The 27763-nt window shown below is 36.4% G+C and overlaps 1 protein-coding gene across 2 annotated transcripts; it reads left to right on the top strand.

The window, feature by feature from the left end:
- Positions 1-27075, top strand: CCP110 (centriolar coiled-coil protein 110). Of its 2 annotated transcripts, XM_066382502.1 has the most exons (16): positions 1-178; positions 1749-1893; positions 6076-6231; positions 9694-9822; positions 12117-13764; positions 15977-16107; positions 16748-16925; positions 17490-17629; positions 17889-18005; positions 18356-18457; positions 18635-18751; positions 20431-20504; positions 21142-21204; positions 21871-21930; positions 22415-22500; positions 25179-27075. In XM_066382502.1, the coding sequence occupies exons 3-16, from the start codon at positions 6091-6093 to the stop codon at positions 25229-25231; spliced, it is 3039 nt and encodes a 1012-aa protein (XP_066238599.1). In that variant the 5' UTR covers positions 1-178; positions 1749-1893; positions 6076-6090; the 3' UTR covers positions 25232-27075. The 2 variants fall into 2 exon arrangements, with proteins under 2 accessions (XP_066238599.1, XP_066238600.1); XM_066382503.1 differs by lacking the exon at positions 22415-22500.
- The last annotated feature ends 688 nt before the right edge of the window (positions 27076-27763 follow it).

Below are 27763 nucleotides of genomic sequence, written 5' to 3'. Positions count from 1 at the left end.
GTGGCGGCGGCCGTTGCCAGGAGCCCGCGTTGCCGCCTGAGACTGATAATATGGCCGGGAGGAGGAGGAGAAGGCGGCGGAGGACCGAGCTGCTCTCTGTCAGTACTAATTGAGCCGTTTGCTCCCTGACAAGGCCTGTGGTGAGGGAACGAAAGGCGACCTGGCCGTGGGAGATCAGGTGTGTACGCGCTGAGGGGACCTGACTTCGTCCCCGCGGCGAGGCCACAGGGCGAGGCGGAATTGGCGCCCTGAGGAGCTGAGGGCGGGCTCTTGTACGGAACCGGAGCGCCAGTGTTGGGCTCCCAGGCCTCGAGCCCCTGGAAGGGCGCTGGTGCGCGGAGACGGGTTCCCGGGCACCGGCGACGTCGGGCACGGAGGTGATGCTCGGATGCTGGCACAGCCTGGGGGGCCCTCGGGATGGAGCCTCGTCGGAGGAACCCAGGGAGGTGGGCGTGGGGCGCTGCGGGGAGAGCCAAGGGCCCGGGTAAATCAACTCCGGCCCCAACCCGGAGAACCACATCCTATCGAAAAACTGGGCCTTCCCCCTGCCCCTCGCGATGCTGGCGAGGGAGGCGTCCCCAGGGTGTGCGCTGGCCATTTCTGAGCGCGGGTTACCGCAGCCAGCCGCCCCAGGAGCGCTGTTGACTCTGCCCTTGCGCCTCTCTGGGGCGTAAGCCGGAGCATAATAAAGCACCTTCTCCGGGTTGCCTCTGATGCTGCTAGGTGGTCCCCACGCTTTGCTTCCATCTGCTTTTGATCCCACTTCCCTATCCCTAATTTAGGCCAATGGCAGGCACTAGAGATTGACTTGATGGGGAAGGTCTGGAAAGAGCGAAATGAGGAGGCCGATGTCCCCCTTTCCGTGTTTTTTAAGTTACGTTTGAATCTTACCAGGAACCAAGCACTGTCAGTGCCCTCCAGGAGTTCATAATGTAGTGATAAAAATCATCATCATCACCATCACCGTCATCATCGTCATCTGCATAATAAAAGCAGCCCCCATTTATTGATGCTTTCTGCATGTCGTGCAGTGTACTAATTGCCACACATGTATTAGAATCTCTTTGAGACAGATGAGATTGTCCCTATGTTACAGAGGAGGAGACTGAGGCATAGAGATGGTAAGTGAATTGCCTAGAATTTACAGCTAGTATGTACCTGACTAAGAAACCTCCCCCTGCATTGGCTCTACAAAAAGCTTACGTCTTTGGGAGGATTGATGGGTAACTAACCAGCTAGAATCTGAAACAAAGCCAGATCTGTTCTGTGGTGCTTTACATTCCCTTTGGTGACATTTCTGGTAGAGCCCTGGAGAGGAGCAGGCACCATGGCTGCTGAGTCTGTGGGGTTTGCCCAAAAGGCTTATTTGGAGAAGGGTCATGGTGTAAATGGAGAGGACAAAGCGTGGCTGAACTTGAGGCAACCGACAGATTATTAAGTGGGCCAGTAATGCCTTATGGCAAAGTATGGGGCAGTAGCTTCCTGGTTGGAGTGGCCTTGTATTTAAGGCTCCCCTAAAAGGAAGCCCTGATGACAGGTGTTGTGAGAAAGGAAGTGCTTAATCACATAGGATATGGATGCTCACTTTTTAAATGGTTGCCTTTGCAGTTTAGAGGTGCCACTTTCTTCGAGAATAGGGTCATCCATGAAACTACCATTCTCTAAATTCCACTCTTCCTTGCTAGCTTTTTAAATATTAATATTTAAGCTAATTACCCTAATTTATTTGTTCAATATTTTTTATCAAGTGCTACTGTGTGCTGATGCTGTTCTATGTAATGGGGATTCAGTGGTGAGCAAGACTCAGAAAGTACCTGTGCTTATGGAGCTTACGTTTTGGTGGAGGAAGACAGACAGAAACCAAGGAAATAAACAAGATAATTTCAGATAGTGGTAAGTGCGATGAAAATTGCAAAGCAGCAGTGTAATGTGGTAGTGACTGACGCAGGATTAATTTAATGGGATGATTGGGGACAGCCTTTCAAAGATAAACAGGCTGAGGCTGAAGGATAAGAAGGATCCAGTCATGCTCTTCTGGGATCATTTGGTAATTTCCATAATCATATTAGTACTTGTATTTGGACGTTTAATACATTAGCATATGCCATTAGTTATACTGTAATAATAATAAATTACTATACATCTGCAATATGAATGATGTGCACGTACTGTTTAAGTGATGTGAATTTAACTTTCTGAAACAATGAGGCATAACTATATGATGTTGAAAAAAAATTAAACTGTTGCCATAAAGCTATTTTATTTCCTTAAATTTCCCAGACCTTTAAAATAGAATTTCATGCTTTGAGTGTGTATTCATAGGGAATATGTTACATTAATTATGTGAGTAATTTATATATATTCCCTGTAATGCTGGATGTGTGGGTTATTTTAAAAATATTTTGAAGTATTTTAGTAGAAATGGGGTTATTTGATTTCCTCTTACATCTTAGCTTCTGCATATTTTGGTTAAGACCCATAATATGGGTTAAAAGCTAGACTAAAACTTGAGGTCTTGCTGTAGTTATGATGCAGTAAGGTATTGATTTTGTTTTTTACTTTTGCTTGTTTTATGTAAGTTTAGAAAATAATCTGATTCATACTCCCATTTCTTTGAAATTAAACACTCACTTTGCATAAGTTGAATATAGAAATAATTAGAATTGATGGGATGGTAGGAAGAAGTTATTAAGCTACCCAGTTGATCAAAAGTAGCAACATCTTATTTTTTCATAATCTAATCATAATTTTGAATATACTTTTTCTTCATTTTTAATTGTGCTATATTTTTTCCCTGACACTTTAGTGTACTGAATTTTTAAGTATGTTGAGACTTAGAACAGTATCATAGTCTATCTATTTCATCCTTGCCTATTCTACATTGTGAATTGAATTTCCCTACCTCTTTCTTTTTTGTTGATTAATAGTTTTTTTTGTTTGTTTGTTTTTGTTTGTTTGTTTTTGTATTTTTCTGAAGCTGGAAACAGGGAGGCAGTCAGACTCCCGCATGTGCCCGACCGGGATCCACCTGGCATGCCCACCAGGGGGCGATGCTCTGCCCATCAGGGTGTCGCTGTGTCGCGACCAGAGCCACTCTATCTAGCTCCTGGGGCAGAGGCCAAGGAGCCATCCCCAGTGCCCAGGCCATCTTTTGCTCCAATGGAGCCTCGGCTGCGGGAGGGGAAGAGAGAGACAGAGAAGAAGGAGAGGGGGAGGGATGGAGAAGCAGATGGGCACCTCTCCTGTGTGCCCTGGCCGGGAATTGAACCCGGGACTTCTGCACGCCAGGCTGATGCTCTACCACTGAGCCAACCGGCCAGGGCCAGATTAATAGTTTTTAAATGAACATTATTATATTAGCTTTCTCTTTTCACCATTCATTCCCTTGTTGGTTATGAGTCTGATTTAAATTCTCTTTTTATTTTTCCTTGTTTATTTAAAGGAAACAGTGTTGGACATAATGCTGTGGCAACAGGCAATCAAATATTTAAGGCTTGCTAGATGAATGAATATGGTGGCTAATCCTTCCTGTTACTTTGTATTTTCATAGTCACCATCACAATTTCCAGAAATTGTGAAGTTACTGAGCTGATTATTTTAAGTTATTAGGCAATAGTTCTCATTTTCAATAATAAAATAGAATTATTACAAGTCAATAGATTTTCTGTTTTCTACTGCTGACTGATTTGGTTAGTGATGATGAGTCATAATATATATTTTAAAATATACAAGTAATAGACTTTGAACTTCATAATAGAAAAATAATTTTTAAAACTAAATATCCTCTTTTATTTGAATAGCCTTTCTGTCTTTTTTTTTTTTTTTTGCTACAAAAGCTCTTTTTTTTTGGCTGCCTTTGTATAATTTAGTTTTTCTTGTGCTGTATAATTAAGTCATACTAAAGAAAATCTATTCACTTGCAGTACGTGCGGTGGCATCCCTGGCAGATCAAGTGAATTCAAAAATTCTGTTGGATAATTAACCGCTTCATCTGCTTCCACAACAGTGTTGACGGACTTGTATGTGACTGCCTCGCTTTGAATGTTAGATTGAATAATATTGTTAAGTTTGTAGACGTCTTTGTTCTCAGCCGCAAGAATAGCTCGTTCACTCTGCCAATTGTGATTCTTAAAATTGGTTTGAATATTGGGAAATACTTTTTCAACCAATTCTTCTTTTGACATCAGTAAATTGGAGGAGTTATGAGGCAATGAAATTCGTCCTGAGGTCAGATCAACCGCACCTTTCCGTTCCCAATTCCTAGCAATTGATGTGAGAATATCTCAGCTAATCGGTCATTTTGCAGCTGGACATACATATTTGTAGTTAATTTTAATGTCTTTAAATGTCGCCACAAAGTAGAGTATTTCAAGCAAGCATTTATTTCATCCACTGGTGTCAATTGAAGAATTACAGGTAATGCTTGCCTGAAATCTCCTGCAAGCAGTATCAATGCGTTCCCAAATGGTCTGATGTTTCCACGCAAATCTTGCAATGATCGATCAAGAGCCTCAAGCGGGCCCTGGCCGGTTGGCTCAGCGGTAGAGCGTCGGCCTGGCGTGCGGGGGACCTGGGTTCGATTCCCGGCCAGGGCACATAGGAGAAGCGCCCATTTGCTTCTCCACCCCCCCCCCCCTCCTCTCTGTCTCTCTCTTCCCCTCCCGCAGCCAAGGCTCCATTGGAGCAAAGATGGCCCGGGCGCTGGGGACAGCTCCTTGGCCTCTGCCCCAGGCGCTGGAGTGGCTCTGGTCGCGGCAGAGCTTCGCCCCTGGTGGGCGTGCCGCGTGCCGGGTGGATCCTGGTCCGGCACATGCGGGAGTCTGTCTGACTGTCTCTCCCCGTTTCCAGCTTCAGGAAAAAAAAAAAAAAAAAAAAAGAGCCTCAAGCGATTTTTTTGTGCGCCATTGTGCATTCATCCCAAACAATAAGTTTGCGTTTCTGCAGTACTTTTCCCATGCTGGATGCTTTGGAAATGTTGCACGTGGGAGTTTCAATGAATTGCATTTCAATGGCAATTTCAAAGCAGAATGAGTTCTTCTACCTGGTAGCAATATCGCAGCTATTCCAGATGATGCAAGAGCTAAGGCTATGTCATTTTGGGATTGAATTGCTGCCAGAATCAATCTAATTAGGAACGGTTTACCAATTCCTCCTGGCGCATCTAAGAAGAAGATTTCTCCAACCCTGTTATTGACAGTTTGCATTATTTGATCATAAATGCCTTTTTGCTCAAGCATTAGCTTAGGAATATTTGATTGAACATATGACAAAAGATCACCCGTGTTGTAATTTTGTTCATGACGTAATTCTACATCAAACAAAGCAGCAGCAGATCGATGCGGTGATGGCATTCCCAATTGATTGAGAACTTTGTTCGCGATTTCTAAGCACAAATCTTCAATCATTATCAACACTTTGTTGTAGATTTCTGCTGTGAAATCCATGTTAATATTTGAATTTTCCTTGCATATTCGATGGAAAATATCTTCAGCCATGTGCGATTTATATTTCTCCCATAACATTGAAATGGAATCATAAAATATTTAGTATAGCGTGTGTTGCTTTTACATCCAACAGATGGCGCTGTTTTTTAAAAAAAAGGCATGTTTTTACCTGTCAGGTGTGACATCTATATAATAGTAGGTATATAAAAACATAAAAACGCGCGTATTCAAATGCAACGTTATGTCAGATTTTCAAAGCAATTGGTGAAGAACTTTCGGAGATTTAAGATTTTGAACAAACGAACATTTACATTTTTATTTATAGAATTTTGTATCTCTTAAGTAGGCTTTACTGGTAAGTTCTTAGTACTTCTCTGAACTAATCGCTTTTAGACTGATTTGCATACAACTATTCAGAAATAGCTAGTATTTGAAGCAAACCTCACCTGGGTAGGATCTTGCCCCACTTACCATATACTCAAGAATTAGCTCCTGCTTGGTGAAAAATTTGGGTAAGATCAATTCTAGGAATTGTGAATTCTGGGAACATTTCAGTGCTCTATAAAATTGGTCAAATAATTAAAATCTGTGTTTCTCAGCACATTAAAAATGACATTTTTATCTTTTGTAGTGTGGTTGTGGGAAGATGGAGGAATATGAGAAGTTCTGTGAGAAAAGTATGGCCAGAATTCAAAAAGCATCACTATCCACAGAGAGTTTTCTACCTATCCAGTCTGAAAGTGTTTCACTTATTCGCTTCCATGGAGTGGCTGTGCTTTCTCCACTGGTAAACATTCTTTGATTTTTAAATAACCATTTTTCCTATAGTGAACCACTAAGGCAATTCATAGGAAAAATAAAAGAAAGGTTTATAAATGTCAAAAAGATGTCTAACTTATTTATAATTTAAAAAATACAAATGAGCTAGTGTTATTTTTACCTATTAGATTGGTAAAGATCTGGTAGGACCTAGTGTTCTTTATTTTGGGGAAAAGGCACTTTTGCTGAGAGAATCAGTTGATTTTACTTTTTGAGCAATTTGGTCAGGTTTATAAGAATTTAAAAGTGTACATAACCTTTGCCTCAGCAATTCCATTTTGGGGAATATCTTACACTAAATGCCCAAAGAAATATTATAAGATTAGAGTTGCATTCTTTAAAATAGCTAGAAATTGTTGAACAACCTAAATGCCTGTCAGTGGTGGACTAGTTTAACTATGGTCCATTTTATAGTATCTCAGACGTGCCATTAAAATGAGTACAGCAGACGTGTGGGCATGGAAGGCTCTCAGTGAGCTGTCCTAAATCACAACACACACATCCTCTCGGGTGCAATGGAGACTAGTGGTTAAAAGCCCAGCTCTGGTGCCTTCTGGCCTGGATTCAAATCATTACTACTTACCTGCTATGTGAACTTGCAGGTTCATTTTCCTTGTTTGTTAAATTAGGATAAAAATAATGCCTACCTCACAGGGTTGTTTGGAGGATCACTAATACATACATTTAAAATGCTTAGAACACTACTTAGGTCATAGGAGGTACTTAATATATGCTATTTGGATTTTTTGTTTGTTTTTGACTTCAGAGAAAGAATAAGGTAAGGGGAGAGAAAGAGAGAAGCATTCATTCGTTGTTCCATTTCATACATTCATTAGTCACTTCCTGTGAGTGCCCTGAATGGGGATCGAACCGCAATCTTGGTGTTTTGGGATGATGCTCTGTCTAACCGACTAAGCTAACTGGATAGAACCACTGTTTGGATTTTTAAATAAGGATATTGTATTTCTCTGGGGAGGGATAAGGAAATATAGAATGAGAGAGAAGATGCATTTTTTTCATCATAAACCCTTTGATATTGATTGCCTATTTTTAGAATGTGATTCTATTTCAAATCAGAAAATTAATATGATTGAAAGTGAGTTTAAATTTTTTTGTATAATAGGAGTTAAAAGATCAGTATTTTCTGCCATCCCTTTGTGATGAAATTTACAAATATACAGAAAAGTTGAAAGGATAGTACCATGACTACCTATATATCTAGTAGTTAGATTCAACAATTGACATTTTTGCCATCTCTGCTTTATCATGTTTGTGATTTTATATATGTGTGTATGTGTGTGTGTGTATTTACCTACTCTTTCCATTTTATTGCTGAGCCATTTGAAAATTGCAGATATATGACACTTCTCTCCCAAATACAGGGTGGGGCAAAAGTAAGTTTACAGTTGTTCGTATGGGAAATAATACAATAATTAATAAGTAATAATACAAGAATAAACCTTGTTGCCTGACCAGGCGGTGGCGCAGTGGATAGAGCATCGGACTGGGATGCAGAGGACCCAGATTTGAAACCCCGAGGTCACCAGCTTGAGTGCGGGCTCATCTGGTTTGAGCAAAAGCCCACCAACTTGAACCCAAGGTCGCTGGCTCCAGCAAGGGGTTACTCGGTCTGCTGAAGGCCCGCGGTCAAGGCACATATGAGAAAGCAATCAATGAACAACTAAGGTGTTGCAACACGCAATGAAAAACTAATAATTGATGCTTCTCATCTCTGTCCGTTCCTGTCTGTCCTTGTCTATCCCTCTCTCTGACTCTCTCTCTATCTCTGTAAATAAATAAATAAATAAATAAATAAAGCATGAGCTTCTTTAAAAAAAAAAGAATAAATCTTGTTTTGTGTACTCACAACTGTAAACCTACTTTTGCCCCACCCTGTATTTTGGTATATATATTCTAAAAATAAAGGATATTCTCTTATATAAAAATCCCAATGCCATTATCACATCTTTAGATAATTAATAATAATTTTAATAGCATTTAATATTCTATTTATATTCAAGTTTCTGAATTTGTGCTCAAAATGTCTTTTATAACTTCTTTTTTCTAGTCTGGATCCAGTCAAAATTCACAAATAGCATTTGCTTGTTACAATTTTTAAATCTCTTTTGATGTTCCTCTACCTCTTCAAAGAATATTTTTTTATGATAGTGAATTTTTAAAGAGACCGGAGCAGTTGTCTTATAGAATACCTTATATTTTGAAATTGTCTGTTTCCTTCATGATAATGTTTAACTTGTTCTCTAGTCCGTGTAGTTCCTATAAACTGGAAATTAAGTCTAAAAGTTTGATTAGAATCAGGTTAAACATTTTGGGCAAGAATTGTTTGGAGATGGTGCCATGTACTTCATAGTGAATTAAATCAGGATAATGTCTGGTTCCTCTATTTTGATGTTTAGTTTGAATACTTGCTTTTACAGTGGTGACTACCAGATGACTCTTTAAAGATATACACTTTGTTTCATCTTTTTTATTAGCAAGTAAACTGTGGAATGATTCTTTGGTACCACGCAAATAAGATATTTTAAAACAACATTTTTATCAGTTACTTGGTTACATATTGCTTGGTTAGTTTAATATGGACCAAAATGTCTGCTTCTTATAGCTTAGAATCTATGACTCCATCAGTTACTTATTTATAAGCAAAATCTGAAGTTTATGGACATTAATCCATGTTTTTATATAATATTAGATGGATGAATATTGCAACTTTGGCATAATCTTTTATGACATGTTTTTCATTTGAATAAAGTCTAAAATAAGTCTTGACTCCTTAACACAGTTACTAAATTTCCCAGCACTTAATAATTAAGATTTAAATCCACTGCAAAAAGATATAAGGTCTAGAAGACTTCAGTTTTTTAGGTACATTTTATTTTTAGTGGAGGTTACAATAAAGTGTGAACCAAGTATGTGTTCTGATTTTGTAGGCAAATAAATCATCTATTTATTTTACCATTAAACCTTTGGACATTTTCTTGAAGTAGGAAAGAAGTAAAATGTACTTTTATTAGAAGATCAAAATCGAAGAATCTGACTGACCTAGTGAAGTAAGACGCTGCCAAGTGAAAAGCTCAGTGGCAAAGGGCTGATTTTCACTCTCAGTTTAGAGCATTTGATAAGGTTCTCTTTCTTTTAACCTTTTTTTAGTTGAGAATAATTTGCATACAGTAAAATATACAGATCTTAAGCATTAAAGTTCCATGAATTTTGATATATGGCATACACTTGTATAACTTACACCCGCACTGAACATTTTCATCACCACAGAGATCTCACACACACACCCCAGTCATTACCCCAAACCTCTTCAGATTTCTTCCACTAGAGTTTTAAGCACTCTGATTCAAAACTTCCAGACTTTTGCTATTTTTTATATTTATGAGAAATAATTATTTATGATGTTTTGCAGCTTAACATTGAGAAAAGAAAGGAAATGCAACAAGAAAAGCAAAAAGCACTTGATGCCGAAGCTAGAAAGCAGGCTAATAGGAAGAAAGCTTTACTGACTCGTGTCCAGGAGATTCTTGAAAATGTTCAGGTGTGTAATTTAAACTCTTCAACTATAATTAAGAAATCATGAAGTTAGCGCTGAAGATAATATTTCAGAAATATACTTGCACTTAATAGTTAATTACCAATATACTTTACTGTTCTGTTTGAGAAGTTTGATAATTTGTGAAATTCCATTTCAGTTACTCCACAGAGAAAATTCACTTGCTTGTTTAGTGATGCCCAGTACTTGAATCAGAGGGTACTTAGACAATGGAGCCATACACTGAATATAATTGCTTCTTGTCTATGTCTTGTGACTCTAAAAACATTGAATTCTCAGTGTTAAAATGATAGAATTGGCCATTGTAGTTTGCCTCTGAACTAATCAGACTATTGACTTAATGACCTTATTCTCATTCTCCACTAAAGTAAATAACTACCACAAAATTTTTTTGGTGAAAATTCTGCTCTTAAATACACAAATGCAATTTAGATTAGATAAATATAATTGCCTACATGCATCTTAGATCTGAATTAAAACCATTTAAACAACACATCCATACCTTTTATAATTATTTTTACTTAGCTTAATTTAAATTTGTTGAAACAATTTGTTTTAAGGTCCTGATCATTTCATACTAAAAGGAAAAGCAAATGAATTTGATTGAACAAAGAATTTCTGCCATATATAGCACTGTTTTGCTGGTTATCTTTTTTTCATATTCTTGGGGGTTTGTGTTTTGTGTAATTCACAGCAGATGAGACATGCACAATGAACCTTAGAAAATTTTTCATAAATAACTACTTTGCTTTCTCTGTGGGTAGTAGATTTTAATTTTCAGATTATAATTATTTCTCATATTAAGTTTTAAAAGTATAATGTATAGCATAATAAAAGTAGGTTTTTGAATTGCTAGCTATTTATTATTAAAACAAAAATGATATATCATTCTTTATCCTTTGAGGGAATATATCAAATACATTATTAAAGAGATTACTGTTGAGTATGAAAACTTTCTCTGAATAATAGCATATACAGTGTTGAACTTTAATGAATTAATTATGCAGGTAGAGAAGTTTTATATATTAAAAATAGATTTCTAAGCTCTGTTTCATCTGTAAAACCTATGATTCTATGGTAGATTTTTTTATTACTTAAATCTTGTAACCAAAAGCTTATGTTAGTGGTATACAAAAAACATCAAACCTATGAATATGTTCATGGATTTTGTGAATATGTATTTCTTTGTTTAATTTTGGTACTGAGGTTGTGACTGAGTACAACTTGTACAGTTTATATAGCACAGCACCTGGAAACCATTACATGTCTTGGGATTAATAAGGTAAAATAGGAGTGCAAATAGGTCTAGGAAAAAATACATGCAAAACAACTTGAAAGGCTTTTAATAATCGGGATTCTGGAGTCTATATTCTCATAAGAACATGATAATGATTTCTGCCAGTTTAATATATACTTATATAATCTTTAAAAATCATCCTAGTTTCCTCCAATATTTTTGCAAACTCAAATTATTTAAATATAAAATGTAATTTTGTTTTGTCTTTTGGATCTCTTATGTATACAATTATTCTCATCTTAATTTTTCAAATTTTTTACTTATTTTTCTTGTTCTAAAACTCATTAACAGATTTTGTTTTAATGAATGTCAGTTAATCAAATTGAGATTTGCTTTAATAAATTGGGTTTTAAGTTGAAATTTTTCTTATTTTTAAGTAATTTAAACCATATGGCTCAGCTATCATTTACTACAAATTTATTTCATCATATAGAAGGATTTTAGTTAAAATTTGGATGGAATAAATATATAGGAGGCAGGAAGGAGTCTTATTACTGAATTATTTTTTCTTAATCAATATCCAGGGCAAGTTAGTCTTTGTTAAGGAGAAAATCATGTAAGAAATTTAACTACTTGCTATTTATCATATACATTGCTTTCCTTTAGTAATAGCTCTTATAGTTGGAACAGTTGATGGCATTAGTAACATATAACCAGAAAAAAGTTAAGGAAAATGCTTTTATTCTAAAAGTAAAATGCACATGGATATATGAATATCTATGTGTGTGTATACACATGCAAATGTTCAGAATAATTTTTTTAAGTGTTAATAAATAGTTGAGGATGACCAATAGATGTTATTTATAGTAATTAGAGCTCCACATGATATAAGATATCATAGAAAAAGGTAATCTTAGTTTTTGTTTGTGTTTTCAAATATTAGAACTCTGAATTTTCCATTTCAGTTTTATTTTAGAAAACAATGAAATCAAAGGGGTTTTGTGCAATGAGGAAATAATAATTTTTATATTTCCTTTTTCAGGTTAGAAAGGCACCTAATGCCAGTAATTTTGATCAGTGGGAGACTGAAACAGTTTACTCTAATTCAGAAGTCAGAAACTTGAATGTTCCTGCTACCTTTCCAAATGTCTTGCCAAGCCCTACTGAACACTCTACTTTAGCAAAGTTTGAAAAGATAACTGGAATTTTGCCACTGCATAATGAGGACCAATTTAAATCTAATGGGATAGACTTAGCTAAGGATTCAGAAGAACTTAATTCTCTAAAGCAATGTGGTAGTTCACATCTTAGCCACACAGAAAATGAAGCTTCTCTGAAGACCTTCTCAGCAACCCCACAGGAGACTCTTATTTCTGATGGTCTCTTTCCAACAAATGAAGAAGAGGATCCATCACTTATGGAAGGAGTTACTCCAGATCCCTATGTAATGAGTCTTCAGAACCTGATGAAAAGGTCAAAGGAATATATAGAAAGAGAACAATCTAGACGTAGTCTGAGAAATAGTACAAAGGGAAGTGTTAATGAGAGTCATTCAGACAAAGAAAATGATGCCGTTAAAGTGACTGACTGTGTAAAGGAGAAGGGCCAGTTGATGGGCAAACACTGTGGTTCAGTGATTCCTGACAAACCAAGCCTTAATAAATCAAATGTTCTCCTCCAAGGTGCTTCCACTCAAGCAAGCAGCATGAATACACCACTTTTAGGTAGCTTTTCTAAAGCAGACATACCTGTCGGAACTGGCCATCCCACTGTTTCAGATCCTGATTCTGATTTTAAAGTCATTCCCACTTTTGTTACTGAAAATAATGTTATCAAAAGTCTTACTGGTTCATATGCCAAATTACCTAGTCCAGAGCCAAGCCTGAGTCCTAAAATGCATCGAAGGCGTTCGAGGCCATCATCAGCATGTCACATACTTATAAATAACCCAGTAAATGCCTGTGAATTAAGTCCTAAAGGAAAAGAACAGGCAGTTGACTTAGTTGTTCAAGATACTGATGAAAAAACAAACGTACCTGAAACTGTGCCAAAGTTAGCAACTGATTTAACGGGGGTTTGTTCAAGCAAGGTTTATACCAGCAAAAATACATCTGAAGTGATACAGGAAATGATTTTAGGGAATTCAAATCAGGTATGTCAATCGTCAGGAAATCAATTAGAAAATAAAGTCATTCATGGACTTGCTGTTGTGGAAGGTCAGTTAACATCTGATGGGAAAGGACCCTACAAAATGGACAGTGCATGTACTGCAATGCCAAGGTTGCCTGAGCCATATGCCACCATTCCGTGCATAACAAGTCAAAACTTTGGAACCATGAGTGGACTCAAGTCAACTAGTGTGTTAGAGAAAAACTGCAGTTTACAAATGGAACTGAATAAGTCCTATGATATAAAAAACCCATCTCCTTTACTGATGCAAAACCAGAACACCAGACAGCAGATGGATACCCCTACAGTGTCCTGTGGAAATGAACAATTTTTGGATAACAGTTTTGAGAAAGTTAAACGGAGACTTGATTTAGATATGGATAGTTTGCAAAAAGAAAACTGCCCCTATGTCATAACAACTGGAATAGCTGAACAAGAAAAGCAACATTTGCCAGAAAAAAGATACCCTAAGGGATCTGTCTATATTAACAAGAATAAAATGTCAGAAAGTATTTCCAAAGGTAAGAAACTTGGAAGTGTTTGATACCTGCCAAGTAGGTGGTACCATTATTTAATGCTTTTAATTGACATTTTGCAAAATATATAATAATCATCTTTATCTGTTCATTAGGGTACTAATTTTATTTATCAGAGAACATATAATTAGCTACAGTTGATTGCCATTTGATAGATTTTTCTTACAGGATTTTTAAATTTAAATTATGAATCTTTCATAATCAATCCACTTGGTAATATTGGGAATATTGTTACTGACTGGAAGAAAAAGTTCTTGCATGAATTATCACTCATTGTTTTTATTCGTGTATTGGTATGATGTCTTCCTTTTGGACTGTGGTTTTCATATTTTCATTATTTTGTCCTTTCATCTGTGATGAGATCCCCATATAGTTGGTCTTTAACATCAAATTATTAGAGAAAAATAACACAAATAAGGCTCTATGAATAGTGTCTCAAGAATAGTATTTTTATTGATAGAAATTATTTCAAATTTCTGTTGCATCTAGTATATTAACAACTACTTGTTAAAACATTTATTACTCCTTACTAAGTTTGTTGTCATGGTTCATAATTCTTCATTGCTGATATGGGAGACATAAATCAAGTAAATTAGCTTTTAGACATAGACATTTCAGCTCTAATGTGATACATGTCTTCCTGAAAAAAAACTTCACATTCTGTAAAATTGCATGCTAAAAATAATTGGGATTATAGAAAAAATAGGGTTGAAGCAGACCATTTAAAACCTGTGCAACTTTATAAGAACGCTAGTAAAAACAACAGATGATAACCTGGGAAGCTAACCTGGATTCTCCCTGTAAACAACACACCATGGCTAGAGACTGTCTCAGTGAATCCCAAACATACACAAAAGCAACAAGTGGGCCAGGGAGGCAGTGTTCCTCTCTAGCAAGGGAGCCCCTTGTCTTGAAGCACTGGGCAGTGTTTAGTGAGGACAGGACTCTCCACATTATTATTTTTTTTTTTTTTGTATTTTTCTGAAATTGGAAATGGGGAGGCAGTCAGACAGACTCCCGCATGCGCCCTACCAGGATCCACCCGGCATGCCCACCAGGGGGCGATGCTCTGCCCATCTGGGGCATTGCTGTGTTGCAACCAGAGCCATTCTAGCACCTGAGGCAGAGGCCATGGAGCCATCTTCAGCGCCCGGGCCAACTTTGCTCCAATGGAGCTCTGGCTGCGGGAGGGGAAGAGAGAGACAGAGAGGGGGAGGGGTGGAGAAGCAGATGGGCGCTTCTCCTGTGTGCCCTGTCCGGGAATTGAACCTGGGACTCCTGCACGCCAGACCGACGCTCTACCACTGAGCCAACCAGCCAGGGCCTCCACATTATTAATTATTATTATTATTATTATTTTGCAATACTTTTATTTAAAGGCTTTGTCAAAAATACAGCCTTTCGTGGAGTACTTTGAGAAGGGAGGGACAGAGAGCAGAAGGGGCATGGAAAAAAGCTCACTTGTCTGCTCCACTCACACTTATTTCACATTCCTTTCAATGATATATTTGAAGCAGAAAATGTCACAGGACAGGCGCTTGCCTTTGCATCTCCCGCATAAATCTTGATGACAGTGGGTGCAAAGCAATCCTTCTTAATAAAGTTGTCAGCTTAACTAAGAACATTTTTAATAATGCACATAAAAAAAGTCTTCTTACAAATTGTTCTACAGTCCAAACATACAATAATTGGAAAATGTTTAGAAACAAAAGCCAATGTAAAAGGACATTAAAACAACTAGAACAGTGCAGGTTTTGTATGGCTCTGATTTTACAGTTTCCTGCTACATCATCAATTTCAGAAATCAGTTCCTTCAACTGGCATCATTGCTCAGGATTTAAGGAAATACCTTTTCTTCCTGGTTTCATTTCATCTTGCAGATCCACCCAATATTCTCTAATAACAATTAGTACTACTCTAATATCAATTAGGAGCCAGAGAGCGCCCCTTGCCGGGGGGGGAGCTCCCTCTAGGGATCTGTTGAATGAGTGGGTAAGGGTAGTGAGATGCGGGTCTTTATTTGATAGCATGAGATGAGTCGCAAAAGAATGTGGTTCAAAGTGGGGAGTTGGTATCTTAATTTTATTATGGCAGGTCCAGGAATGCTCTCTGATTAAAGCATAATTTAAATTGATATAAAACATCAAATAATGGATTTGTAAATTTTCTAAATCTGAGGGGACATGTTTCTTTTCAGAAAATGAAGAGATATTAAAAAGCAAGATGTTAGCTTTTGAAGAAATGCGAAAGAGACTGGAAGAACAGCACGCCCAGCAGTTGTCACTACTCATAGCTGAGCAGGAGCGGGAACAGGAAAGATTACAGAAGGTGAGGAATTAGAATGTAGGGATATAAGGCTGTAAGTGGAATTTAGCTAGGGTGGGAATACCTAAGAATTTTAGTCTTGGGTAGGATACTAGTAATTTCATCCAAATATCTTAATCTAAGGTGGTCATTGATTTTGATTCATGGGTAATATTTTTATTACCAGAATAGGAGGGGGTTTTTGTGTGTGGTTTTTTTGTTTTTTGTTTTTTTTTCTGAAGCTGGAAACGGGGAGAGACAGTCAGACAGACCAGAATAGGAGGTTTAATGTTTAGATTCTTATCTAAAAATAATGTAGACTCTATCAAAAGGATACTTCATTGAATCTTTGATTCAAAACTTAATATTTTTAAAGAAATATTTATTTTATAAATAAATATTTTATTTTATAAATAAATGCTGAAATAAGCATTCTGTGAGAATATACTGTATTGTAAGAGGAGGACACTTGTTTTAAGATTATTATTGTTACTATATCACATTTTAAAATCAAATTGTCCATTTTATTTGAAGGAGGAAAACTTCACATAGATAACAATTTGCTGATAATTACACATACTTTTAGCTAAACCTAAAATGATACTATTTTGGGATACAATTTAACAAAATATCTAGCATGTTATAATAAATTCTTAACCTATAGGAAATAGAAGAACGGGAGAAGATGTTCAAAGAAAAAAACGTGATTACAGCCGAAGCCTCTGAACTGGATATGAACAATGCGTTGGACTTAGAATGGAGAAAAATAAGTGACCCCAGTTTGCTAGGCACAGTGCTATCTCAGGTGGACTCACTCCATACTTCAAATTCCAATAGTTCCGGTAAATATTCAAAAGTGCTTTTCCATTTGAAAAACTTATTCTATGGTAAGATATTTTGTTTGGAACACTTTAAGATTGTATCTTTTTTCTTCAAGTAATTCCATGTCCAGCCTACTGCTCTTTGCCAGCTGCTTAATAACTAGTGAAAAAGTAGATGATAGCAGCAGATCAAAGACCAGTGAGCAGGTGTTCATGAGAAAGAAAAGCCACCTTAGCAAGGAAAATATCAGGAAATTTGACTCGGAGTCCAGTCTGTTCATTCACGCAGTAGGTGATAGTTTCAAGTGAAAACAATTTGCTATCTCCAGAGTGATCTTGAATTACTACATCTAATTTCTGTGCCAGTAGGAGTTTATCTTCACATCTTCAATTATCCTAAGATGCCGTTTGTGTTGAAAAGACCCATCTGGTACATAAGCCTAACTTCATAAATACTTTAGTGGATCAGTTTCAGAGACCACTGTCATTCTTTTTGTTGTTGTTCCTAATGAGTGTCATGTTTATGTGGGTGTTTTGCATATTCTGATTGTCTGACCTCAAGTATAATACTATATATTTCTCTAGGTTTCACAAATTCTGCCCTACAACATAGTTTTGGTTCTGTAAATGAAGCACCATTCTACCTCTGGGGATCATCAACTAGTGGCTTGACCAAACTCTCCATAACAAGGCCTTTTGGAAGGGCAACAACTAAGTGGTCTCAGGTGGGCAAACTTAATGATACATGTGTGTCCATCTGTCTTCTGTTTATTTATCTTTTATTTTTTAGCAAGCTACATTATGTTTGATTATTCAAATGAGCTTGGATGTTTTTGTCATACATCCAATAGTTTACCTTTTATTAGAGTTGAAACTTCAACAGTGCATACATATATTGAAGAATTCAGTTCATTGCAATAGATTAAGAAAAACAATGTTGAGTGTAATGCTCAGATTATTAAAACATTGTCTATATTCTTCTAGGTTTTCAGTCCAGAAGTACAAGTAAAATTTAATAGAATAACTGCTGTGGCAAAAGGATTTCTTACTCGTAGACTTATGCAGACAGATAAATTGAAGCAACTTCGACAAACTGTAAAAGTAAGAAAATTGTTGTAAATTATTTGTATTTCACTTGTGGGTATCAGTTTCCATCAGTCTTGTTACAGCTGAGTTGACAAATTAGTTCAGAATTTAGGCAGATCAAACTTTAGTTACTGTAATATAAGCAATTTTAGAAATCTGATGATTAATCTCATTCAGATAATTTTTAAAAATAGGTGAAAAAAGTATTTTGTGTATTTTCATCTCACCGTAAAGTGAGTGCTGTTAAGTAATAGTTTTGTGTTCTTAGTAATTTTGGATTGACTGAGATAAAGGACAAAAGGAAACTCCAGTGATCACGAATCTTTCTAGAAATACGGTTTTTGAAGGGGCATTTCCTCTTTCAGGACACTATGGAATTCATAAGAAGTTTTCAGTCGGAAGCACCACTGAAGAGAGGAGTTGTTTCGGCACAGGATGCTTCTCTGCAGGAGAGAGTGTTGGCTCAGGTAACTGTACTGGTCCGGGAGGCTTGGGGAAACGGAAATGCTTCCTTTCCCTCCCTTCACTTAACCACTGAAGAGACGTTTCAGTTAAAACTTTTTCTCTAAGTAAAAGTATATATAATATTACCAATCCCTGACCTCATCTTTTTTAATGGGTACCATGTTTTCTTTTGAACCTAGTTGCGAGCTGCCCTGTATGGTATTCATGATATATTCTTTGTGATGGATGCAGCTGAAAGAATGTCTATTCTGCGTCATGACCGGGAAGCTCGCAAAGAGAAAATGCTCAGGCAAATGGTATGTTACCTGATTCGGTGATGAATGAGTGACAGAGAAAACTATTTCTTCCACAGTCACAAAATACTTCTGACAGCAGGTGTCTGGTTTTTCCCCACTGGGTGTCCGATGATTCAGTTCAGTTCTGATAGTACCTACCTGGAGGTATCAGATATTACAGGTTAAGGAGGCAGTTAGACTGCCCCCACTTCAGACACCAGTCACAGTTCCCAGGTCATTTGAACTGATGGCTATATCTGAGTTCCCATGTCCCCCACCTTTAGGTCAGTAATTTTCTGGAATAGCTCACAGAACTCAGGGAAACATTTAACTGACATTGACTAGTTTATTGTATAATAAAGGACATAATAAATTATTTAGATGACTAGCCAGATGAAGAGATGCACAGGGCGAAGTCCAGAAGAGTCCTGAGCAGGAGCTTGTCTTCCTGTAGAGTCAGGACCGTCTTTTCAGCATGTGTGTGTTCGTTAGCCTGCAAGCTCTCTGAACTTCAGGGGTTTTTTTTGTTTTGTTTTGTTTTTTTAAATTTATAGTTCATTGAATTTTTTTTTTTAAGATTTTATTTATTCATTTTATAGAGGGGAGAGAGAGAGAGAGAGAAGGGCAGGGGGAGGAGCGGAAAGCATCAACTCCCATATGTACCTTGATCAGGCAAGCCCAGGGTTTCAAACTGGCAACCTCAGGGTCCTAGGTTGACGCTCAATCCACTGCGCCACCACAGGTCAGGCAAAACTTCAGGGGTTTTTATGGAGGCGTCATCATGTAAACATGATCAAGTCTTAACTCAGTCTCTGGCTCCTCACCTGTGTCTAGAGACTAGGGGGTGAGGCTGAAAGTTCCAAACTTGTAGTCATGCTTGGTCTTTCTGATAACCAGCCCCCTTCTAGGAGTCCACCCAGAGGCACCTCATTGGAACAAAGTGCTCCTATCACCCAGAAAATTCCAGTGGGCTTAGGAGATCTGTGTCAGGATCTGAGGTCAAAGACCAAATATTAGAACAAAAGATGCTTCTACCTTCCTTATCACTCAGATTACAGGGCTTTTATGAACTTAGTTCCATAAGGAATTTAGGTCAAAAACCAAATATTAGGAACCAGGGGCAGAAATAAATATATATAGATTCTTCTGGATTTGGAATAATTGATAGTAAATATCATTCTCTTGACTTTAGCACCCTTCCCACAATTCTTAAGCACAAGTAAATTCCCAGGATTACCAGCAGCATTTAAATCTGTAGATGGATTTAAAAGAAATTGAAAGAATTGCATATTGTTTTGTGATTAGATTTTGGAGTTGAAGCTTTGAATGTTGCTTGCATGCCTGATAAACTATCATCTGCTCCAATGGAATTTCCCTGAAACTGTCATGTGGCTTTTGTCTTTTTTAGAAATCTGTTAGAAAACAGGCTCCAGGTTGATTTGAAATATATCTGAGTGTTGGAGATCTGTGGTTTGAATCAATGACCTTAGTGTGAGTAGCAAAAGAAAAACAAGCAAATATTTCATTGGGAAAAAATAATTTTAATTATGTTTTTTAAATTGGACTGAATCAATTATGAAGACTAAGTTAAAGTTCAAAACGCTCGTATGAGATGCTTGTCCATGCCATTGAGGCCATCCTATATGTAATTTAGTGACATTACCAGTTTTAGGGCTTTATGTTACCTTTGTATTTTAAAGGATAAAATGAAAAGTCCACGAGTGGCTCTTTCAGCTGCAACACAGAAGTCTCTTGATAGGAAGAAGTACATGAAGTAAGTTTTTTTCACATCAAATCACATCAATTACCAAACCAAGTAATTTTAGTCATCTGTTGGCCTGTCTGTATATTCATATTAGAAAGATCAGTTCACTCTTCTGCAGCTGAACTGATAGAAATCCCATTTATATAAAGAGTTTTATTAAGTCCGGTGATAAATCTGATTTAATCTTTAGATAAATGTATTTATTAACTACTACTTGTGTAAGTGGCAGTCATCCTTATATATAGTGCTTATTGTATATCTTTATATTCTTTTTCTAACATCCTAAAGATTTTATGGGAGGAAAACCTTAATCAAGGAATATCCTACTTGACTCGGGGTGGTGAACACACGATTCAGTGTGCAGATGATGTAGAATTGTGCACCTAAGATCTGTATAGTTATGTTAACCAGTGTCACCCCAGTAAATTCAATTAAAAAGGAGACAAAAGGAATATCCTACTAATTCTTAAAACTTTTTTCTTGAGATTATTCTCAACAAATTAATCTCAAGAGATTAATAGAGGTTTTTTGGGCTATACCAGTTTTAGATGATGATTTGTTTCTGCCACCATTTCTCACATTTGTAAACATTTTTCCCCTTTTCTAAATACGTTTTTTGTGTGTCCTTATTTTGATATTATATCAGAGCTGCTGAAATGGGAATGCCAAATAAGAAGTTCCTGGTTAAACAAAGCCCTTCTGAAATAAGGTGAGAAAAATCACTTAGTCTCAATGAGAGGCTATTTTTAAAAATTTTTTTTTTAAAAAGTGATAAATCCTGAGCTTGCTTTTTTGTTGGCTTGTTCCATTTTATGTCATTAGAACACTTTCTGCTGAGTTGGAGTATCCCCAGGTCAGCATTCATATTAATACCTGGTCATGTACCTGGTCACATGTCAGACCAGATGTTCCTGGAGATTTTTATGGAACATGCTATCTCTGGTGGAAATTTGAGTCCATATGTCCCATATGTTCTGAATTCAGTTCATAGTCCAGGGGGTCTCTGATATTTATTTGAATACCTTAGAAACCTAGCTTAATACTTCTGACCTGTTTTACTTTTGTAAGTGAAGTTTCTTCTCTCAGATGTTTGAAAGGAAAAGTTGGCTTTCTTAAAGTATATAAATAATCTAAAAGAAGAAGGATTAATACTTATGGTGGCTATCTCTTTCCTGACAAAAACCTAAAGTTTGGGCTCTTGGTGAACAAAATACGTATAATTGCCATATTAATTTATTTTAATCAGTTTGCTTTGCTTTGCAGTATATAGGCCATATTGTGACTTCTACGTCACTGTTACCATTGTTTATCTATTGAATGGGGGGGAAACAGAATTTATCCTGTTGAATTAATTGTTTATTTACTTTGTCAACAGAGTCCTTCAGCCAAACCAAGGACAGAATGCTCCTGTTCATAAGCTACTTAGTAGACAAGGGTAAGAATTCAACACATATGGGTATTAAAAAATACTGAAATCAAGATTAGCTTTGAGAAGGAAACTAATTTAGTACTCTTTATAAAGGATAACTATTTTCCAAATGTGATTTTTTTTATAGCATTAGAAAGGCCTTTTAAAGTTTTATGTGCAAAGATAACCCTTTGGTATACTATTATGTTTTATACTTTAATTATCACCTTATGTTGGCATGTTTTTACTTTTCATTTCATACCATTTGCTCATTAAATATTGTAAACATCTGTATAGTAAGTTCAGCATCACCAAGGTGATTCTTCAACAAAGTATGTTATAGTCTCCTGTGAAGCAAAGTATAGCTTCCGTAATGAGCACACATGAGACTTAAATTCTTTTCAAGCTGACTTGTGCTAAGAACAGTAGATGCAGTATGGTTGCTTTCTTTGAATGTTGAACATCTAGACCTTAATGCAAGTGACTTATTAATTTTTTTATATTCAATTAGAACCCCTAAGACATCAGTGAAGGGGGTTGTGCAAAATAGACAGAAGTCTTCACAGAGCAGAGTGCCTTACAGAGCGCCTGGTTCAGGTGTGTAGCAATGAGTTCCTGAAGCCCATCTGAAAGAAGTGCACACGCTGCCCTGCAGTGCAGGCCTCATGCATGGGATCCTTTTCTGTCCTTGTCACCATAACGCTGGCATATTCATAGTCATTCCGACTTGTGATTGTTTGTGTTAGTATTCTGTGGCAGTCAGGAGATCTTAGTAAAACTGGCTGCAGTTTGATTTCTTTAATAGTTCCATGGAAACACTTTTATTTTTTTAATCTGAAAAATCTGTAGAATTATAAATGCTTAATTCAGAAACCTTTTTACAAATGAGTGAAATGTAACAATGATCTCGTGCCTAAAGCTATGCATGTTCAGCTTTGGGGAAATGTAGCTGTCACCCAAGAATACTTGATCTGCACAGAGGGGAAGAATTTCTCCCTCCGACCACAAGATCACATGTGAATATGCCAGTTGGGAGGGGGTAAGTTTTTTTTTTCCTTAGTCTTATGCTCAATAAGGAACGTGAGCTAAATCTCTCTTTATGTCCATTATTTGTAGATTCTTTAAGGGCTAAACTAAATACTATATTTTTAAAGTCTGTGTATGGTGACAAGAAAACAAATTCAATGTTGAACTAATGCAAAACTCTTAAGCTGATGTTTTATTATTTTTTAAATATCTTTGTTAAGATACTTTGATAAGCTCACCAAAAAATTACGTGACCCATTAAAAATACTTCCAAAATGCTTCTTTAACTATATTGCTTTTTAAGCATTTAAATGAAACTAAAAATAATCACTAGGCAATGAAAATTGAATCTTTAATCAATTCTAATCTTATTAATATACACTTAGCATATTTTAGAGCTTTTATTACTAAGTAATTTCTCCAAACTAGGAGGGAACAAGCAACATACGGAATTTTTTTATGTTATCACCACTTGCTCACAGGAATTCAAAGAAGGAACAAGATATTGATCATAGCTTGGAAATAGCTGCTGACTTTTTGCATGTAGAGAATGAATTTAATTCACAATGTTGCATGTACAGACGATAATTTAAATGTCATCTTTTGGAAGTCATCGTGAGTGACTGGATTCTTCTAACGAGATTATGCAGTTGAAGATCCTGCTTATTCCAGAGTTAGTCAGAATCAGCTGGTCTGAAGGATAATCTTTTTAAAAACTCAGACCAAACACCGGATCAGTTGCTTGTGAAGTTATTTGGAATTTTTGATTCTTCACCCATGTTAGTGATATATATTGTGAAAAATTCTAGCTAGTTGGGAAATCATTGAGGAATTAGTATTGTTTTGCCTAATATTATCTATTTGCCATAGTGACTACTTTCCATGTTCTTTTCTCATGCATTTCATTTCCACTTTTTGTCATTTGTGAATCTATAAGCAAAATAGCAACTACTGTTTTTATTCAATAATGCTCAACAGTGTGAAGCATGAATAGGAACTCATTGCAGTTAATTATACGTAATGAAATTCAGTATTGAGAATTATTGTGGTTACTTGTATCACAACATAATCATAATAATAATAATTTCTAGCACGCGCAAGAAAGAGAGAGAGACAAACAGGAAGGGAGAGAGATGATGAGGAGCATCAATTTGTAGTTGCATCACTTTAGTTGTTCATTGATTGCTTCTCATGTGTGCTTTGATGGGGGGGCTCAAGCAGAGCCAGTGACCCCTTGCTCAAGCCAGCGACCTTGGGCTCAAGCCAGTGACCATGGGGTATATCTGTGATCCCACGCTCAAGCTGATGAGCCTGTGCTTAAGCTGGTAAACTTGGGGTTTCAAACCCAAGACTTCAGTTTCCCAGTTTGATGCTCTGTCCACTGCATCACCACCAGTCAGGCACAACAGAATTATTAATACAAGTGAACTTAACCCTTGAATTAACATGTGTAATTAATATGTATCTAAACAAGTACAGAAATTCCTATTTTTCTAAAGACTTATTTATACATGAGTGTGTATTTAAATTATTAAAAAAGACTAGAAAATTTTATTCTTTTACATAAAATAGAATTCTAACTATGAATCTCAACACAGGGATCCATAGTTGTTCTTGAAAAGATTACTCTTTCCTGTTTAGATTTTTAATAGCCTGAAATATGTTTCAGACAAATTTGAAATTAGGCTTTGATCTGATCTACATGGATAATAAACCATTTATTAAGCAATTTTAGGAAACTTATTTTTAAATGATAACTCTTAGACTGACGTAGAATTCTAAGGTGTTAAGATTAGAATTCTAAGGTGTCAAGATTTGCTGCAAAGCACTAAAGGTATTTATAGTTTTTACAAAATAAATTGCAATCTCTGATATCGTATGTTTTAAAACATTGGCTCATTTGATGTTTTGTACTTAAGTCAAGAGTTGATAGTGAAATTCAAAACCACTCATAAAAGCAATAGGAAGCAGTAATACAAAATAGTTAAGGAATGCAACAAATCACATTGATTGGAGTCGCAGAATCTCCACTTCTAGCTCTGTTACTCAGGTGACTTACTCTTCTGTGGCTCCGTTTTATTATCCTTAGAATAGAGGTAACAGTTCCTACCTCAGGCTTTTATGTAAGGATTAAATGTGATAATGCATATTGCTTAACTTACGTGCTTGGTACATAGTAAGTACCCTTTAAATGGTACCATTATAAAAACTAATACTGAGAAGTAATACTAGTTTTTCTCTGTTTTTAGGAGTATATGCAGGAAAAATCCAAAGAAAGCGGCCAAATGTTGCGACAATTTAAGAAGACAACATTCATTAGGATAAAAAAGCAGGGAGGGTTTCATCCATATTTTTGTCCCTGCCCAGGACTTTTCATTTAACCCTGGACTCTGTTTACACAGACAAAGTAACGTCAAAGGGCTGAGTAATTATGTGGATAACATGGTCAGTCTGGCTAATTTCTTCCACAGCCCCATTTTCCTCTTAATGTTAGGTTTGGGTGAAGACAGATTAGTATATAATTAATTGACTCACCTCTATGCTTAACCTGTACAAACATAAGTTTTTATTATGTACCATGCCTGCTGAGAATCTTTTTATAAATTTAAAAGGACATTTGGGTTTATTTCTACAGAATATTTAAAAAGTGTGATAAAATGTAAGGTCTGAATACAAATTTCATTCACCTCTGCATACTGATGGCTAAATTTAATAAATTAGATACTGTTCTCTTCAAGGGAAAATTATTGCAGAAAAATGGTTTCCCCTGGTTTTGTAAAAACTGGATTAATCTCTCAGTCTTCATATTCTTGGTCTTACAGGATAACCATATAGAATAAAACACTTGCTTGCAGACTGTGGTCCACCTCAAGTTACCACAGAAGTGTCTAGGGGTCACAGCATTTTGATCATAAGCACATTTCTCTCAACAGCTAGTTGTCTTACAAAAATGTTAGTTTAATGTATGTTGCCCCAGTATTCTTAGAAACTTTTCTACTAAATAATAAAATCTTTCTTGGAGGGTGACAACTTTGGTGAAGACAGCACAATCTTCCTCATATAATGGCATGCATTATTACATTCCTTTCTGTAACAGAATGTTGCATGCAGGTTTACTTTCTATTTAGTCTTTGTGTTTTGTTTCTTCATAGTCTGCTTTTTCTAGCATGCTTGATTTAGGAGGGAATGAAGGGCTATAGAATAAATAATAAATTCAGATTTCCAAGTGGGATGGTAATATTGTCTAGTTGAAATTCTGTATTATTTAAGAGGCACTGCTTTTTAAAGTTTTTCATTACTAACATACATTTAAAATATAAACCAAAAACTGTTACCAAGGAATATGGCTTTATGAAAGAGAATGCCACTGTTAATTTAGGATAGCGTTTCCAAAAAGGGCTTTGTGTTTCTCACAGAAAATCAGGACTGTGGACATTTAATCTTTCTAACTTGAATTTTTAAAAGATACTGATATTTTGAAAATGCAGACTATATATTCCTATTATTCTTTAAAGAATGGTGATAAAGGTTTTTTTTCTGTTCTATTTAGATTTAACTTTTACATTCAACTGTAGGCGAAAAGTAATAACCTACTCTGGGTGTAAACTTAATTTTCTTTAATGAGACATATCGTTTATGAAATGAGTGAACCAGAAAATTAGAAGACAGTCAAAAATGTCTGAGCTACCAATTATTTTTTATTTGTAGGCAAGTACATCGATTATCTTTTTTAATATGATAAATTGTGCTTTATCGTTCTGAAAACTCAGGAGACAGCTTACTTACTCATATCATTGTGGGTCTTTCCAATAAGAAAGATACTAAAAGTTGTGTGTACACTAATGCAAATTAGCTAAAACAAATAGTATGTTTTGGAGAAAGTTAAACTAGTTTTAGATTAAGGATAAAAACTTGAGTGGTTTTATAAAGATGAGAGCTTGTGTGTTTTACATTTTTTAATGTTCACAACTTTTCTCAGAAAAGTGCCATTGTTTTGTGCTTTTAATGGATTTTTATTTATATACTTTATTTTTTTTATATTTACTTTGAAGTGGAATGCCCATTAATGTAAATTGTATTTATTTTTATACTTTAATTTTCATTAGTTTTGCTTCTAGGAAAAAGGCAAAATAAACTTTTCATTTTAAAGGCAATCTAGTTTGATCTGTTTTATTTACCAAGAAAAGGACTATTAAGGGATCAATACTAAAAAGTATCTGGTCAAGCCTGACCTGTGGTGGCGCAGTGGATAAAGCGTCGACCTGGAAATGCTGAGGTCGCCGGTTCGAAACCCTGGGCTTGCCTGGTCAAGGCACATATGGGAGTTGATGCTTCTAGCTCCTCCCCCCTGTCTCTCTCTCCTCTCTCTGTCTCTCTCTCTCCTCTGTAAAATGAATAAATAAAATTAAAAAAAAAAAAAGTATCTGGTCAAAATGTTAATTCTGTAATATAATCATTTTTTTCCAGTTAGAAGTCCCATGAAAGGTATGTCCCACTTTTAATATGTATCCCATACCAGTGCTTATATCAGCATTTAATTTTGCACGAGTTGGGCTTCTCAGAAGACAGAGTTCACTAGGAGTGGAAATGTCTAAGCTTATTGTAATGCTAGTGGCCGAGGCCTGGCAGGTTCACATTGGATTCGGGCAGATGGGAGAGAAAGTGTAGAGCCGGAAAGTGTTGGGCCATTTCCATTTAATAAAATCTCACAAAGGCGAACAAGCACGCAGGCCGGGGAAACCGCCTCTCAGGCAAACAAATGACCCCTCACAGTGGCAGGCAGGCAATCGCCATCGGCAGACCCCTGAGCTAAACTGCCCATAGCCTTATATAG

Source organism: Saccopteryx leptura, chromosome 4 (genome assembly GCF_036850995.1).
Source record: "Saccopteryx leptura isolate mSacLep1 chromosome 4, mSacLep1_pri_phased_curated, whole genome shotgun sequence".
NCBI classification, from domain to species: Eukaryota; Metazoa; Chordata; class Mammalia; order Chiroptera; family Emballonuridae; genus Saccopteryx; species Saccopteryx leptura.
The sequence above is the reverse complement of the archived record's forward strand: the minus strand, read 5'-3'. Positions and strand labels throughout refer to the sequence as shown.